The sequence below is a fragment of the Microcaecilia unicolor genome, chromosome 12 (genome assembly GCF_901765095.1).
Source record: "Microcaecilia unicolor chromosome 12, aMicUni1.1, whole genome shotgun sequence".
Taxonomy (NCBI): domain Eukaryota; kingdom Metazoa; phylum Chordata; class Amphibia; order Gymnophiona; family Siphonopidae; genus Microcaecilia; species Microcaecilia unicolor.
The window spans coordinates 19,678,614-19,697,115 of NC_044042.1; the positions used below are offsets into that span (position 1 = coordinate 19,678,614).

The following is an 18,502-nucleotide window of genomic DNA, read 5'->3' on the forward strand; positions in this document are numbered from 1 at the left end:
GGACGCATATGAGCCTTGGCCCATGACACCACCTCTATAGCTGCCACCATGGAGCCGAGAACCTGAAGGTAATCCCTGGCCCGGGGGACCAGACGGTGAATGAGGTGGCAAACTGATCCTGCAACTTGTGAATCCAGGTAACAGGAAGAAATATGTGGCCTAGGAGGGTGTTGAAGGAGACCCAAGATAGTCCAGAGTCTGAGTCGGGGCCAAGTGGCCTTTGAGGGGATTCACTACCCAACCAAAGGATTCCAGAAACTGAACGACTCTGGTTGTTACTTGGAGACTTTATCGATATGACTTGGCTCTGATTAGCCAGATAACTAGAGAGGGATGCACCAGGACATCTTCCCTGTGCAGAGCCGCCACGACCACCACCATCACCTTGGTAAAGGTCTGAGGAGCAATGCCATTATCAGTTCTGTGCCATGCCTTTTGGTTTTGCAATGGCAAGACCAAAAGGCATGGCACAGAACTGATAATGGCATCCCAACATTGCAAAATGAAAGAACCACTGGTGCTGTCGGAGGATTGGAACGTGAAGATAAGCTTCAGTCACATCCAACACGGTCAGAAATTTTCCCAAATGAGCCGCGACAATGACAGATAAAAGAGTCTCCATATGAAAGGAAGAGACTTTTAGAACTCGATTTACGCTTTTGAGATCTAAAATGGGACAAAAAGTTCCATCTTTCTTGGGAACTACAAAATACATGGAATAACGCCTTGTGCCCATCTCTTCTCATGGAACTGGACAAACTGTCCTTAGACGCAAAAGCCTCGTGAGGTTTATCCTCAACTGTCCCCTGCCTTTACGCATGAATGACAGGGAGACTCCAGAAAGGCATCTGGGAGGGGCCGAGCAAACTCTAAGGCGTACCCATCGCAAACAATTTTGAGGTTCCAAGGATATCTGGGCCCACCTCCAAAACTCTCTTAAGCGAGCTTCTACAGGAACTAGAGGATGTGCCCCGACACCTTCATTGCAAAAGGCAACTCTGGACTTGAGACGCCTGACCACTCCCCCAGTGGTACAAGCAAACCTCCCAGCCCCAAAACGCCTAAATCACACACACGGCCTCTACCAGCCAGGAAGCCACAACCCTCTGACCGAGGACGATCCTCCAGAAGCCGAGGCACCTTGGACTCCCCAAAACCCTTGACCACCTTGTCCAGCTCCTCACCAAACAACAAGGTCCCTTTAAATGGAAACTTACTGAGCTTAGAGACTTGGAAGCCGCATCTGCTGACCAACAGTGAAGCCAGAGAAAACACTGGGCAGCTACACTGACAGCCACAGATTTAGCTGAAGCCTGAAGCAAATCATACAGTGTATCTGCCAAAAAAGCAGACCCCATCTCAATCTGTGAGACTTCCATATCAATCAAGGACATGTCATCAGAAGTTCTGTCCAGAACATGATCCGACCAACAAAAGCTCTGGCCACCAAAACTCCACAACTGGCAGCCTGAACCGAGAAGGCAGAAACACTATCGAAACAGTGCTTCAACAGAGACTCCATCCTATGATCCAGAGGGTCTTTCAATGCGGTACCTCCATCAACTGGCACTGTAGTCCTTTTGGTGATGACTGATATCACCACGTCAATGACAGGAGGCTTCATCAAAGACTTACCCTGATCCAGAAGAGGGTAAATATAAACCATGGACCTGGCAAAGTGAAAAGGAGCATCTGGAATGACCCACTGTGCCTGAACTATACCTCTGATGTATTTATGCATGGGAAGTCTTACCTGACTTACGGATCCCTTTCACCAAAGGGTCCACCATCCACTGTACTACAGTCACTAGCTCATCCTCAAAATTAAGAGTGGAAGAGACTAAAGTGATGAGCTCCTGCAGGTCCTTCTTGTGGAAACACAGACCACCAAGGAGTCTTCCCATGGAAGGAGATCACCGAGGGGAAAAGGCCCTGTCAATATCTTGAGATCTCTGTCCTCCCACGGTCCTTCCTCCTAACCATGCAGAAACGGTCAGAGTCTATGCACTCTCCAGGAGCTTCATCCTCCACCTCCTCATTGCAGAGCACTCTAGGGTACTTAGATAAGGAAGATGGCAGCCCCCTGGAGGGTCCCAGGGTGACATCCAAAAGGGGAGGACTGCTTTAAAAAGTCAGGCTTTATATATCGCCAATACAAACTCCGGTGGAAAACCCCCTCGGGAATTCCCTCCCTGCACTGTCGAAGAAGCCACTGAAGGGAAGATTGAGGTGTAAGCCATGGAGATCACTCCAGAACTGCACAGAGAATCCAAAATGGTGGCAGTTCCCGCCGAAATGGGAACTTCTGGTCTGCCAGCACCCAGCTCTCCACACAGAGCTGCGGTCCCACTGACACTACCTGAGCACACCAAATCAACCTGCTCCGGAGTCCCTGCCGTCACCAATGCCATGCAATACTTGCAAACGTCACTGGCAGTTACACCGCGGTGCAAACAGCACGCCATTTCAACCTTCCACTAATGGCCCCCCCAGTAGAACCAAGTGCATCCAGACTCAGCGGACAGATAGTCGCTCCTAGCCAGCAAAACAGGCAGTAACGAGGAATCAAATCCAGTGTCCCCGTTTTGTTTTATTTACAAATATAAAACATGGCTGTCTCCTCTCAGCACACAAACACCCTTCTTTCGAAGCGGTTGAGGCTAAGGAGGCTAGGGCTTTTCAGTTTGGAGAAGAGACGGCTGAGGGGAGACATGATAGAGGCACATAAAATAATGAGTGGAGTGGAACAGGTGGATGTGACGCGTCTGTTCACGCATTTGAAAAATACTAGGACTAAGGGCATGCGATGAAACTACAGTGTAGTAAATTTAAAACAAATTGGAGAAAAGTTTTCTTCACCCAACGCATAATTAAACTCTGGAATTCGTTGCCGGAGAACATTGTGAAGGCGGTTAGCTTGGCAGAGTTTAAAAAGGGGTTAGATGATTTCCTAAAGGACAAGTCCATAAACCACTACCAAATGGACTTGGGAAAAATCCACAATTCCAGGAATAACATGTATAGAATGTTTGTACATTTGGGAAGCTTGCTAGGTGCCCTTGGCCTGGATTGGCCGCTGTCGTGGACAGGATGCTGGGCTCAATGGACCCTTGGTCTTTTCCCAGTGTGGCATTACTTATGTACTTACAGTACAAAAGTTAAGTCAGCTAGCCCTGCACAGGAGTACCCGGGGTGTAAGGGAGGGGGGAGGGACTCAGTCGCCCGAGTGTAGCACCTCCATGGCACAAGAGAACACCCACTGGCCTCAGCCTCTGCCAGCAAAAGTAACCCTGATGAAGCACAGAAAGGCAGCCTAAAGGGTTTTTTTTTTTTTTTTTTAGAGAGAGAGTAAAGAATGAATAAGAAGAAAATACTAAGACTGAAGGGCTCACCACATTTTCCACCTGCTGAAGACTGAGAATACTGATTCAAACTGAGGCTAGGCATGGATATTATAGGCTCATGTAAGAGTCAGAGTTCTCAGTCTCAACCTGCTGGTAGGTGTGCACAACACATCAGTCATTTCTGGGCTGGTCCGGAGGGATGCTAAGGAAAAAGCTGTTAACTTTTAGAATTAAAGCATACTTCTCCTCTCCCATATACACAAAAATATTTTCAGGAATATAAAATTAACATTTTTAAAGTTATTCCTTGAGATGTAATTCACAGAGCTTAGCTAGGTGTGGGGGGGGGGGGGGGGGGGGAAAGAGTGGACAATTTCTCTTGAATAAGCCATACTGGCTTCTGAAGGGAAGTCACAGTAATAGAGCTCACAGGGGCCCTGCTCCTGCAGTGCTGCTGGTAGTCAAGCAAACTATTAACCAAGGTCAGAAACCGCAATTCCTCCACACCTTCTTGAGTTTTCATTTTGTATATCAGAAATCCTTGTAAACTGTCATAAAATGCAAAGATTCTTCTTTTGAGAAATCCAAAACTTTAGAAAAGTTAGAGTGTGGCAGCACAGAGAAACTGACCTGTATGAGGGTATCTGTGTCACAGTCACAACTGGTAAAGATGATCGTCCTGCTGCATTACACATCTCCTTCTTGATCTTTTGTTTCAATTTTATTCTACTTTTTTTTAGTGATCCTTTTCGGACACCCTTATCGACATCCTCTTCACCTTCCCCCTTGTCCTCTGCTACCTCCTCCTCTTCATTGGCTGCATCCACGGGTCCCTTCTTCACCATTCCAGGCGGAGAATGCACTTCACAGAAGGCAGTCTTACGTACAGAAAATGTTGTGCCGTTAATACTTGTCTCTCGCATAGGCTCAATCTTCATGAAGAGACCAGCCCGCTGGGCACAGGTCACATGGAAAGCAGTATAGCAGTTCACTTTATGGCACTGGATAGCGGCCCCCATGCCTTTCTGTTTACAGATGTAGCATGTCAGCTTCCAGCGGGCAGGTGGGATGTTATCAATGCCCTCAATAGGCTCCAGAAACACTGTGTTTGCAAAGCAAACCTCTGGAATCCAGATAGCACATACAACATGTGCCCAGTGACCATCACTAGTCTGTTTGAAGGCTCCACCTTTATTTGGACAAAGAACACAATCAACAGGACGAGAAGGGGACTGTAGGCAGCAACGACAGAGCCACTGTCCCTCAGGAATGTAGGGCACCCCATAGCACTCTTGATGCACAGCTAAGTTGCAGATGTCACAGAAAAGGATGACATTGCTGTTATGACACTCGTCATCCATACAGACGCAGCAAAAAGCATCCTCATCAATTAGAGACTGTTGGTTCCCACTGTTGCGGCTCTCCAGGTAGGACTCCTTCTCCAACCGATCCAAAAGAAGTTCAAAATTGTCTGCTGAAATTATGCCATACCCATCGCTGCGCCGCTTCTCATTTATTATGTCCAACCAAGCCATGTCCTCCTCATCCATGTCATATTCAACTTCGGCATCCAGCTCATCAGGTGGCTTCTCAATGTAGCGGTAGTATGCTGCAGGAAGAGGTGGTGCATCAGGCTGGCAAACAGAATCCATCACCCGGAAACTAGGCTGAGGTAACTGCAAGGACGTACCAGGTGTATGCTTAGAACAGGTTTCTTTCTTCTTGCCTTTGGACAGTGTTTTTTTGGACTTGGAAGGGAAAAGTGGCTGTTCACTGTTCTCCTTGTTGCTGTTACATTCAGTGATGTCCTGGGCAGTCAGTTCATCTTCCGTAATGATTTTGAGGGGATCATAGATGCTGATGCGATGAAGTCGGCCATCAATATCCACCTCCACAATCCGCTGAGCTTGGGCATAAGTCAGGGTCTCTCGAGTGGGAGAACATTTCAAGCTATAGGGAGAAGGTGAACGTCTCCCCTCGGAGTTCTGCTTGGACCTCCTCCTGGGCTTCCTCATGTCTGTGAAATCAATGACCTGCAAAGAACAAACACAAGCGATACCAATTACACAAGAGAATAAGCTAGATCACACAAAACTTGACTGAATGATTTCTGTCATATATTTGGAGGACCTTTCTATTTGTATCCTAGTTTGTAAACCGCTTAGCCCTGCCTTAACAGATGAAGCGGTATAGTAAATCGAAGAATGAATAAATAAATAAATAAATAAAATGAGATATCTACATGAGGCTATAAGACATTTTAATTTGTAGAGAAGGCATACGAGGCAACCCACATTTCCCAAAAATACATAACACAAAAACTCTCTATACTGTATGGTTCACTTTCTACATTTTTTTTTCTTAATTTCCATTAAAAAAGGGACCAACTGTAAAGCAAAGCAGCCAATGTGTTTCAGTAACTAGAAAATCAGCATGTACTTATATTCATGAGCAAGATCTCAGAAACAGGCAAGAGCTGTGAAGCCTCAATGTGGGATGAGGGTCTTAGGTATGTTAGCAACTGGACAACATTTTGGGGAACCAAGCTGCTGGTGCTATGCTTTAAAAAGGAGCTATATGGGGTCTTAGTGGATAAAAGTTTGTAAAGGACAGGTATACAGACACTACTAACTTCCCTGTTTTCTTCCTTCAAAGATACATCATTCCAAATCAGGTGCTCCTGAGCATCTCTTAGCTTTTCCCCACAAGCAAGTATAAAAGTGCTTTTAATACTTAAAAATTAATGTGATCTCCAAATGATGAAGGCAAAAAAAGGAGACCTCCATGCCTTTCTTCATCCAGTTCCTCCTTACCTCACGTATCCAAAGCATAGCAGCAGCAGTGGTGGCAACAGTAGCAGCAGTCATCAAGGGCCCTGTTAATGTGTACTCACACCACAGTACCCTGTACGTTTAATTCCAGACTAAAAGGAAGTCTATGTAGAGGAAAGGGGCAGAACCTATGAATGGTCACTGACTCACAGGACCCATGCCGACTGCCACTACTGGGCACAGGTCACAGTGGAGGTTCAAAGGAGGGGGAAAGCCTTGATTCTGTGATCCTCATCCACTGATGATGTGACCTGAATGGAAGAGTAAGTATAGCGCTGAATGAAGAGGTTGATAAAGCGAAGTTACTTAACTGTAGCAGGTATTCTCCGAGGATAGCAGGCTGATTGTTCTCACATATGCGTGATGTCCACGGCAGCCCCAGGTCCGGAAAATCTTCCTAGCAACAAAAGTTGCTAAAGCACCGCGCATGTGTGGCCATCTTCCCGCCCATCGCGCAAGAGTCCCGCTTTAGTCAACTTATGAAGCAAAACCAAAGAAAAGAACAACTCCAAAGGGGAGGCGGGCAGGTTGGTGAGAACAATCAGCCTGCTGTCCTCGGAGAATATCTGCTACAGGTAAGTAACTTCGCTTTCTCCGAGGACAAGCAGGCTGCATGTTCTCACATATGGGTATCCCTAGCCCCCAGGCTCACTCAAAACAACAAACAGGGTCAATTGGGCCTCGTAACGGCGAGGACATAACAAAAATTGACCTACGAAGAAACATCTGAGAGTGCAGCCTGGAACAGAATAAAAATGGGCCTAGGGGGGTGGGGATGGAGTTGGATTCTAAACCCCGAACAGATTCTGCAGCACCGACTGCCCAAACCGACTGTCACGTCGGCTATCCTACTGAAGGCAGTAATGAGATGTGAATGTGTGGACTGATGACCACGGCGCAGCCTTGCAAATCTCTTCAATAGTGGCTGACTTCAAGTGGGCCACTGACGCTGCCATGGCTCAACACTATGAGCTGTGACATGACCCTCAAGAGTCAGCCCAGCCTGGGCGTAAGTGAAGGAAATGAAATCTGCTAGCCAATTGGAAATGGTGCGTTTCCCGACAGCCACTCCCTTCTGTTGGGGTCGAAAGAAACAAACATTTGGGCGGACTGTCTGAAGGGGCTTGTCCGCTCCACACAGAAGGCCAATGCTCTCTTGCAGTCCAATGTATGCAACTGACGTTCAGCAGGATGGGCATGAGGATGGGGAAAGAACGTTGGCAAGACAACTGACTGGTTCAGATGGAACTCCGACACCACCTTCGGCAAGAACTTAGGGTGAGTGCGGAGGACTACTCTGTTATGATGAAATTTAGTATAGGGTGCATGGGCTACCAAGGCTTGAAGCTCACTGACTCTACGAGCTGAAGTAACAGCCACCAAGAAAATGACCTTCCAGGTCAAATACTTCAGATGGCAGGAATCCAGTGGCTCAAAAGGAGCTTTCATCAGCTGGGTGAGGACGACGTTGAGATCCCATGACACCGTAGGAGGTTTGACAGGGGGCTTTGACAAAAGCAAACCTCTCATGAATCGAACAACTAAAGGCTGTCCAGAGATAGGCTTACCCTCCACACGATAATGATAAGCACTAATAGCACTAAGATGAACTCTTACGGAGTTGGTCTTAAGACCAGACTCTGACAAGTGAAGAAGGTATTCAAGCAGGGTCTGTGTAGGATAACAGCGAGGATCTAGGGCCTTGTTTGTCACACCAGACGGCAAACCTCCTCCATTTAAAAGAGTAACACCTCTTCGTGGAATCTTTCCTGGAAGCAAACAAGACTCGGGAGATACCCTCAGAAAGACCCAAGGAGGCGAAATCTACGCCGTCAACATCCAGGCCGTGAGAGCCAGAGACTGGAGGTTGGGATGCAGAAGCGCCCCCTCGTTCTGAGTGATGAGGGTTGGAAAACACTACAATCTCCACGGTTCTTCGGAGGACAACTCAAGAAAAAGAGGGAACCAAATCTGACGCGGCCAAAAGGGCACAATCAGAATCATGGTTCCGCGGGCTTGCTGGAGTTTCAGCAAAGTCTTCCCCACCAGAGGTATGGGAGGATATGCATACAGAAGGCCTGACCCCCAATGTAGGAGAAAGGCATCTGAGGCTAGCCTGTTGTAGGCCTGAAGTCTTAACAGAACTGAGGGACCTTGTGATTGATCTGAGTGGCAAAAAGGTCCACCAAGGGGGTGCCCCACGCTCAGAAGATCTTGCGGACAACTGTCCTGTTGAGAGACCACTCGTGAGGTTGCATTATCCTGCTCAACCTGTCGGCCAGACTGTTGTTTACGCCTGCCAGATAAGTGGCTTGGAGAAACATGCCGTGACGGCGAGCCCAAAGCCACATCTGGATGGCTTCCTGACACAGAGGGCGAGATCCGGTGCCCTCCTACTTGTTGGTGGAATACATGGCAACCTGATTGTCTGTCTGAATCAAAATGATTTGGTTGGATAGTCGATCTCTGAAAGCCTTTATAGCGTTCCAGATCGCTCACAATTCCAGGAGGTTGAACTGAAGACCTTTTTCCTGAAAGGACCAAGCTCCTTGAGTGTGAAGCCCATCTACATGAGCCCCCCACCCCAGGAGGGATGCATCCATCGTCAGCACTTTTTGTGGCTGATAAATTTGGAATGGGTGTCCCAAGGTCAAATTGTCCACCACTGAAGGGAATTCCGAAAGTTGGTGGACAGTTGGATCATATCCTCTAGACCCCCCACAGCTTGACATCAGTGGGAAGCTGATCTCATGTGAAGACGAGCCATGGGAGTCACATGAATTGTGGAGGCCATATGGCCCAGAAGTCTCAACATCTGTCGAGCTGTGATCTGCTGAGACGCTCTGGCCAAGGAAACCAGGGACAGAAGGTTGTCCGCCCTCGACTCGGGAAGATAGGCCCGAGTTGTCTGAGAGTCCAGCAGAGCTCCTATGAATTCTAGTTGTTGAACTGGAAGGAGATGGGACTTTGGGTAATTTATAACAAACCCGAGTAGCTCCAGGAGTTTGAGAGTCATCTGCATGGACTGTAGAGCTCCTGCCTCCGAGGTGTTCTTCACCAGCCAATCGTCGAGATAAGGGAACACATGCACTACCAGCCTGCGTAGTGACGCTGCAACGACCGCCAGCCATTTGGTGAACACCCGGGGCGCAGAGGCAAGCCCAAAGGGCAGCACACAACAGTGGAAGTGCTGTGTTCCCAGACGGAATCGAAGATACTACCTGTGAGCTGGCAGTATCAGGATGCGTGTATAAGCATCCTTCAAGTCCAGGGAGCATAGCCAATCGTTTTTCTGAATCATGGGAAGAAGGGTGCCCAGGGAAAGCATCCTGAACTTTTCTCGAATCAGATATTTGATCAGGGCCCTTAGGTCTAGGATGGGACGCATCCCCCCTGTTTTCTTTTGCACAAGGAAGTACCTGGAATAGAATCCCAGCCCTTCTTGCCCCGGTGGCACGGGCTCGACCACATTGGCGCTGAGAAGAGCGGAGAGTTCCTCTGCAAGTACCTGCCTGTGCTTTGAAGGACTGAGCTCCGGGTGGGCAATTTGGAGGTTTGGATATCAAATTGAGGGAGTATCCCTGCCGGACTATTTGAAGAACCCACCGATCGGAGGTTACAAGAGGCCACCTTTGGTGAAAAAATTTTAACCTTCCCCCAACCGGTAGATCGTCCGGCACGGACACTTTTATTGTGACTATGCTCGCCTGGAGCCAGTCAAAAGCCCATCCCCTGCTTTTGCTGGGGAACTGCAGTATCCTGTCGAGGCGCACGCTGTTGATGTGAACGAGCGCGCTGGGGCTGAGCCTGAGCAGGCTGGCGGGAAGGTGGATTGTACCTACGCTTATTAAGTATAGACAGCATTCCTCCTTCCCCTATAAAAACGTCTACCTGATGAGGTAGATGCTGAAGGCGCCCGGTGGGAGAGTTTGTCGAATGCGGTTTCCCGCTGGTGGAGTTGCTGTACCACCTGTTCTACTTTCTCGCCGAAAATATTATCCCCCCGGCAAGGAACATCCGCAAGCCGCTGCTGGACTCGATTGTCGAGGTCAGAGGCACGCAGCCATGAGAGTCTGCGCATCACTATACCCTGAGCAGCAGCTCTGGATGCCACAGCAAAAGAATCGTAAGTACCCCTGGACAGGAATTTATGACACTCCTTCAGCTGCCTGACCACCTCCTGAAAAGGCCTGGCCTGCTCCGAAGGGAGCTGATCGACCAAGTCCGCCAGTTGCTTTACATTGTTCCGCAAGTGAATGCTCGTGTAGAGCTGGTTAAGACTGAATTTTGGAGATGAGCATAGCTGGCTGGTAGGCCTTCCTCCCAAAAGAGTCCAAAGTCCGAGCTTCCCGCCCCGGGGGCGCCAAGGCGAAATCTCTCGTACTCTTGGCTCTCTTGAGAGCGGAATCCACAACCCCCAAGTCATGAGGCAACTGGGCCTTCATCAACTCCAGGTCCCCGTGAACCCAATACTGGGACTCAACCTTCTTAGGAATGGTGGGGTTAGATAATGGTTTCATCCAGTTCCTTAACAATGTCTGTTTGAGGACATTATGTAGAGGAATAGTGGATGACTCCTTAGGTGGCAAGAATAGTCCAGGACCTCAAACATCTCGGCCCTGGGCTCATCCTCAGTTACCACCGGGAAGGGAATGGCCGTAGACATTTCCCGGACAAAGGACGAGAAAGACAAACTGTCCGGGGGAGAAAGCTTTCTCTCTGGCGAAGGAGTAGGGTCAGAGGGAAGGCCAAAAGACTCCTTAGAAGAGAAATGTCTTGGGTCTTCCTCTGCCTCCCATGAGGCTTCTCCTTCGGTATCGGACAGGAGTTCTCGGACTGCAGTCAGAAGCCGAGCCCGTCTCAACGCCAAGGAGCTATGTCCTTGATGGCAATGCTGAGAAGTTGACTCCCGTGCCGGCAGCGATGAAGCTCCCTCCATCGATGTCAACAGAGAGTCAACTCTGGTGGCAGCCGAGGCCGATGCCGCAAGCGGCACCGACATCGAAGGCCTCACCACAGGCAGAGAGCCAGCCGCCACATCTATTGATGGTACCGATGGCGCAAGCACCCCCGGTACCGGAACAGACGATTGAAGCAGCCCTTCCAGGATCCCTGGAAGAATGGCTCGGAGGCGCTCGTCAAGAGTGTCTGTCGAGAAAAGCTGTGGAATCGGTGCTGGAGTCGAGGCCAGAATCTGCCGAGGAGGAGGCAGTACTGGGCTGTCCGGAGACCGGCGCATTGACACCTCTAGTATGGAGGGTGAGCGGTCCTCCCGGCGTTGATGCTTCACGGGTGCCGATTCCCTCGATGCCCCAGAGCTCTTGGTACCGTGACAAGAAGGGGACCGATGATGGTGCTTCTTTGCCTTCGCTCGAAGCACGTCACCGGTACCCCTCGGTACCGACGAGGAAGACGTGGAATCCACACGCCTCCTCGGGGTTGGGTCCGAAAGGGGTTGGTCCCGATGGGCCTGTACCACAGGAGGCCTCGAGGCAGGTGGAGACCCACTCGATGGTTCACTGCTGCCAGTATGTGATGGTCTCTGGACAGCCATTACCTGCGCTCTTGAGGTCGATGCACTCTACGGTGCCAACCTCGGTACCGCCGCCGATGTCAAAGTACCGGGCAGAGCTCCAAACAGGCATTCCCATTGAGCTTGTCTCGACACTTATGTCCGCTTTTTAAGGCTAAAACACAACTTACATGCGTCTGGGCGATGATCGGGCCCAAGGCACTGAATACACCATGCATGAGGGTCGGTGCCTGAGATTGCCCAGTTGCACCGAGTGCACTTCTTGAAGCCGCTGATGAGCCTCGATGTTATCAAAGGAAAAATAGCAGCGGCGGTGAAATCAAAATTTGCGATGGTGCCAAAGGAAGGGCACAAAAAGGGAAGAAAACCCGAACGGGCGGCCAAAATGGCCGCACACGAAGACAAAAGAAAACTTACTTGAGGGCTAAACTAAGAAGAAATCAGGAAACTTTCTTTTTTTAAAGAAAAAACGGAACTGCTCGAACACGAGCTCAAAAACGAAGAAAAATCTGCGAAAGCCGGCTAAATTGAAGGCTCTTCTTTTCTGGGGCAACAGAACCGCCGTAAACAGCCGCTCTTGACTGCGGAAAAAACAAGACTGATGTGGGACTATCGTGCGACGGGCGGGAAGGTGGCCACGCACCCGCACGTTCTAAGGCTTTAGCAACTTTTGTTGCTAGGAAGATTTTCCGGACCTGGGGCTGCCGTGGACGTCACCCATATGTGAGAACAAGCAGCCTGCTTGTCCTCGGAGAAACAGGTATCTCAAAGACCTGGTGAAAGGAGGATAACCAATAAGACATTGTGATAGCAGGGTACAAATTATATCACAATGATGATATAACACAACAACATAAGTGTTGCCATAATGGAATAGACCGAAGATCTATCAAGCCCAGTACCCTGTTTTCAACAGTAGCCAATCCAGGTTACAACTACCTGCCAAAATCCCAAAACAGTAGAATACATTTTATGGTGCTTATCATAGAAATAAGCAGTGGATTTTCCCCAAGTCCATCTTATAATGGCTTATGGACTTTTCTTTTAGGAAGCTATCAAAACCTTTTTGGATAGCTAGGCTAACTGCTTTTACCATATTCTCTGGCAACAAATTCCAGAGTTTAATTACAAGTTGAGTGAAGAAATATTTTCTCCAATTTGTTTTAAATTTACTACTTTGTGGCTTCATTGTGTGCCCCCTAGTCCTAGTATTTTTGCAAAGAAAAAACAAGTGGTTCACGTCTACCTATTCCACTCCACTCATTATTTTATAGATCTCCATCATAACTCCCTTCAGCCGTCTCTTCCTCTATCCTTAACGATGACATCTAGATTCTTTTCCTGGTCGATGACTCCTAATGTGGAACCTTGCATCACGTAGCTATAGTTTGGGTTCCTCTTTCCACATGTAACACTTTGCACTTGTTTACATGGAGTGGCCTAGTGGTTATGGTGGTGGACTTTGGTCCTGGGGAACTGAGGAACTGAGTTCGATTCCCACTTCAGGCACAGGCAGCTCCTTGTGACTCTGGGCAAGTCACTTAACCCTCCATTGCCCCAGGTACAAATAAGTACCTGTATACAATATGTAAGCCGCATTGAGCCTGCCATGAGTGGGAAAGCGCGGGGTACAAATGTAACAAACAAAAAATAAATTAAAAAAATGTCATCTGCCATTTGGATGCCCAGTCTCCCAGTATTGTAAGGTCATCTTGCAATTTTTCACAATCCGATTGCGATTTAACAACTTTGAATAAACTTTGTGTCATCAGCAAATATAATTACCTCACTAGTCATTCACATCTCTAGATCATTTATAAATATGTTAAGTAATTGCTGTCCAAGCACAGACCTCTGCAGTACCCCACTATCTACCCTTCTTCATAAGCCATTATGAACATGACCTTGGGAAAACTCCACTGCTTATTTCTAGGATAAACACCCTAAAATGTATTCTACTGTTTTGGGATATTGCCAGGTACTTGTGACCTGGGTTGGCCATTATTGGAAATAGGATACTGGGCTTGATGGACCTTCGGTCTGTCCCAGTATGGCAAATGCTTATGTTCTTATGAGAATACAGACCATTTAACCCTATTCTTTGTTTTCTATCTTTTAACCAGTTTTTAATCCACAATAGGACACTACCTCCTATCCCATCTCTAATTTCCTCAGGAGTCTTTCATGAGGCACTTTGTCAAATGCCTTTTGAAAATCCAATTACACTGTAGATCAAACTAGTAGAGGAATGGGACTATATGTTGAGGGAACTGAGTCAAACAGGATAAAAGTTCCACTAGAAACAAAACAGAATCCTCATGAATAGAAGTACATAAGAACATAAATATTGCCATACTGGGACAGACCAAAGGTCCAACAAGCCCGCATCCTGTTTCCAACAGTGGCCAATCCAAGTTGCAAGTACCCGGCAAGATCCCAAAACAGTACAATACAGTTTATGTTGCTTATTCTTGAAATAAGCAGTGGATTTTCCCCAAGTCCATTTTAATAATGGTCTATGGACTTTTCCTTTAGGAAGCCATCCAAACCTTTTTTAAACACCGCTAAGCTAACTTTTACTAAATTCTCTGGCAACGAATTCCAGAGTTTAATTACACGTTAAGTGAAGAAATATTTTCTCCAATTTGTTTTAAATGTACTACTTTGTAACTTCATTGTGTGCACCCTAGCCCTAGTATTTTTGGTAAGAGTAAATAAGCGATTCACGTCTACCTGTTCCACTCCAGTCAATATTTTATAGACTTCTATCATATCACCTCTCAGCCATCTCTTATCCAAGCAGAAGAGCCCTAGCCACTTTAGCACATAAGCACCGCCATACTGGGAAAGGACCAAGGGTCCATCAAGCCCAGCATCCTGTCTCCGACAGCGGCCAATCCAGGTTTCAAGAACCCGGCAAACCCCCCCCCCCCCCCCCCTCAAAAAAAATTAATAATGTTCAATGAGCCTGCCATGAGTGGGAAAGTGCAGGGTACAAATGTAACAAAAATAAAATAGATACTATTGGAGATTCTACATGGAATGTTGCTACTATTGGAGATTCTACATGGAATTTTACTACTATTGGACATTCTACATGGAATGTTGCTATTCCACTAGCAACATTCCATGTAGAAGGCTGCGCAGGCTTCTGCGCGGCCACATTGGTGATCTGCAAGGGCCGACTTCTACATGGAATGTTGCTAGTGGAATCTCCAATAGTAGCAACAGTGGAGGAGTGGCCTAGTGGTTAGGGTGGTGGACTTTGGTCCTGAGGAACTGAGTTCGATTCCCACTTCAGGCACAGGCAGCTCCTTGTGACTCTGGGCAAGTCACTTAACCCTCCATTGCCCCATGTAAGCCGCACTGAGCCTGCCATGAGTGGGAAAGCGCGGGGTACAAATGTAACAAAAATAAAATAGATACTATTGGAGATTCTACATGGAATGTTGCTACTATTGGAGATTCTACATGGAATGTTGCTATTCCACTAGCAACATTCCATGTAGAAGGCTGCGCAGGCTTCTGTTTCTGTGAGTCTGACGTCCTGCACGTACAGAAGCAGAAGCCTGCGCGGCCACATTGGTGATCTGCAAGGGCCGACTTCTACATGGAATGTTGCTAGTGGAATCTCCAATAGTAGCAACAGTGGAGGAGTGGCCTAGTGGTTAGGGTGGTAGACTTTGGTCCTGGGGAACTGAGTTCGATTCCCACTTCAGGCACAGGCAGCTCCTTGTGACACTGGGCAAGTCACTTAACCCTCCATTGCCCCATGTAAGCCGCATTGAGCCTGCCATGAGTGGGAAAGCGCGGGGTACAAATGTAACAAAAAAAAAAAAATCCTACTGCAGTTGTTTTCCTTTACAGGTTCCACCTCCTTCAGCTCTCTCTTAGCTTATATCTCTTCCTCTCCCTTGATAAATTTCAAGTTTATTCAATATTTGATATACTGCCCATTGCGATATACATTGAGTGGTTTACAAAGGAGAAAACAGATCCTGTTAATCCAAAAGAAAGGAAGGAAATACAGTTAGATCATACAAAAGTGAAAAGGACAGGTAGACAGAGCATATGCTACCTAGGCCTCAGACCTAGATCACCGGCATCAGTTTAGCCCCCAGTTTTCCCTGCCCCTTCTCCTAGGTGAACATCTGCCATTTTTCTCCTCCTACCCCACCCCATCTCTTTTCCCCATTCTTTACTCTCTAGCAGCTCTTTGCCTTCCACCATTCTCTCTCCCTACCCCTCAGCATTCACTCCCCCTCCCCCCACACACATTCTCTCTCCCTAACTTCCAACAAGACCCAGGTCTGTCTGTTCCCAAGGGCTCTCTCCATCCTGAAGCACAACCTCCACCTCACCTTTCTCTCCCAAATGGAGAGCTCTGGAATGAGGGGGCATATGACAAAGTTAAGAGGGAATAGGCTTAGGAGTAACCTAAGGAAGTATTATTTCACAGAAAGGGTGGTGGAGGCATGGAATGGCCTCCTGGTGGAGGTGGTGGAGTCGAGGACTGTTCCAGAATTTAAAAAGGCATGGGATAAGCATGTGGGATCGCTTAGGAACAGGAAGAATTAGGGGTTACAGAGGATGGGCAGACTGGATGGGTCATATGGCCTTTATCTGCTGTCATGTTTCTCTGTTTCTTAACCTCCATGACACATCTCCTGCAGATTTCTCCAGCCCCCACCTCCCATGGTACACATACCCCATCCACTTTTCTCTAGGCCCCCTTTACCATGGCACATACAGCATCCACCTTTCTACTTTTGTATATGTTACGGATGAGCAACTATTGTTTTTCCGTCAACAAACAGGATTGAGTCAGATTCACATCTGTGCGACTCCGAACCTCAGAGCCGCTCATGTCTTTCTTATATTTAGGAGCAGCCTGTAAGAAAAACAGCGTGAAAGCAGCCAGATTACGCAGGTAGGTTAACCAAAGGCAGTGTCTTTTAGTGAGGATTGGTCCAAACAGTAGTGGGAAGTACAGGAAGTTGCTGCTACAAATAGTATTCAATAAAGCAGACTTCAGAAGAGCCACAACTGCAGTTTTTATTTATTTGGGATTTTGCTCATATCTTTTTTTAGTAGTAGCTCAAGGCGAGTTACATTCAGGTACACTAGGTACTGCAGATCCCTGTCCCTGGAGAGCTCGCAATCTAATTTTGTACCTGAAGCAATAGAGGGTTTAAGTGATTCACCTAAGATCACAAGGAGCAGTGGTGGAATTTAAACCGGGCACTCTTGAATGTTAAAGCGAGTGCTCTAACCCAGGACTCGACAAACCCCAGGTCATCTTGGTGCCCAGAAATTGCACTCTGGCACCTGGAATTTTTTTTTTTGCATCTAAACGGTATTTTTTTGGTTGTGGTGCTATAGAAAAACAGCATGTTTCATGCTTCCCTGCTACAATTTGACTCTTTGTAAGCTTGAGCTGCACTGTTCAGGAAGTTTTGGAGCTTTGCGGTTTCTAGTCTTGCAAAACTTTAAACAGCATGACCAATCCAAACTTACTGAACAGCATGGCTCAAGCTTACAGAGAGCCAAGTCACACCATGGAACCAGAAAATATGTGATTTTTTTTTCTGCCGGCAAGGGGAATAGGTGTCAGGGTCCAAGAAAGAAAACCAGATAAAGGCTGGTGGGAAAGGGTACATGAGACAGAGAGAAAAACTGGATAAAGGCTGGGGGGGTACATGAGATAGTGGGGGAGGAGAAGCAAGAGAGGTCTTCTCTACTGGCTCCTAGATTTAATCAAAATTTGTTGAAGAATGCTCTAACCATTAGGCTACTCCTCCGCTTATAAGTACATAAGTATTGCCATACTGGGACAGACCAAAGGTCCATCAAGCCCAGTATCCTGTTTACAACGGTGGCCAATCCAGGTTACAAGTACCCGGCAAGATCCCAAAATAGTACAATACATTTATGCTGCTTACTCTAGAAATAAGCAGTGGCTTTTCCCCAAGTTCATTTTAATAATGGTTTATGGACTTTACTTTTAGGAAGCTATCAAAATCTTTTTTAAACCCCACTATGCTAACTGCTTTTACTACATTCTTTGGCAATGTATTCCAGAGCTTAATTACACGTTGAACGAAGAAATATTTTTTTCAGATTTGTTTTAAATTTACTACTTTGTAGCTTCATTGCGTGCACCCTAGTCCTAGTATTTTTGGAAAGAGTAAACAAGCGATTCACATCTACCCGTTCCACTTCACTCATTATTTTACAGACCTCTATCATATCTCCCCTCAGCCGTCTTTTCTCCAAGCTGAAGAGCCCTAGTCGCTTTAGCCTTTCCTCATAAGGAAGTCGGCCCATCCCCTTTATCATTTTCTTCGCCCTTCTCTGTACATTTTCTAATTCCACTATATTTTGTTTGAGATGCGGTTCACAGAATTGCACACAATATTCGTGGTGTGGTCGCACCACGGAGCTATACAAAGGCATTATAACGTCCTCATTTTTGTTTTCCATTCCTTTCCTAATACCTAACATTCTATTTGCTTTCTTAGCCGCTGCAGCACACTGAACAGACGGTTTCAACATATCAATCGATGACGCCTAGATCTCATTCCTGGTCGGTGACCTCAAATTATGTAGCTATAGTTAGGGTTCCTCTTTCCCACAGGCATCACTTTGCACTTGCTCACATTAAACGTCATCTGCCATTTGGATGCCCTGTCTCCCAGTTCATAAGGTCCTTTTGTAATTTTTCACAATGAATAACTTTGTGTCATCAGCAAATTTAATTACCTCACTAGTTACTCCCATATCTACATCATTTA

General features: G+C 47.2%; 1 protein-coding gene across 3 annotated transcripts in view; it reads right to left on the minus strand.

Moving 5' to 3' along the window:
* Positions 1–18,502, minus strand: part of BRPF3 (bromodomain and PHD finger containing 3) — a 104,863-nt gene that overhangs the window by 74,973 nt on the left and 11,388 nt on the right. For all 3 annotated transcript variants that reach the window (XM_030220639.1, XM_030220641.1, XM_030220638.1), the window contains exon 2: positions 3,975–5,377. In XM_030220639.1, the coding sequence (XP_030076499.1) occupies positions 3,975–5,359 (1,385 nt within the window). In that variant the 5' untranslated portion in view covers positions 5,360–5,377. The remainder of the gene's footprint in view (positions 1–3,974; positions 5,378–18,502) is intronic.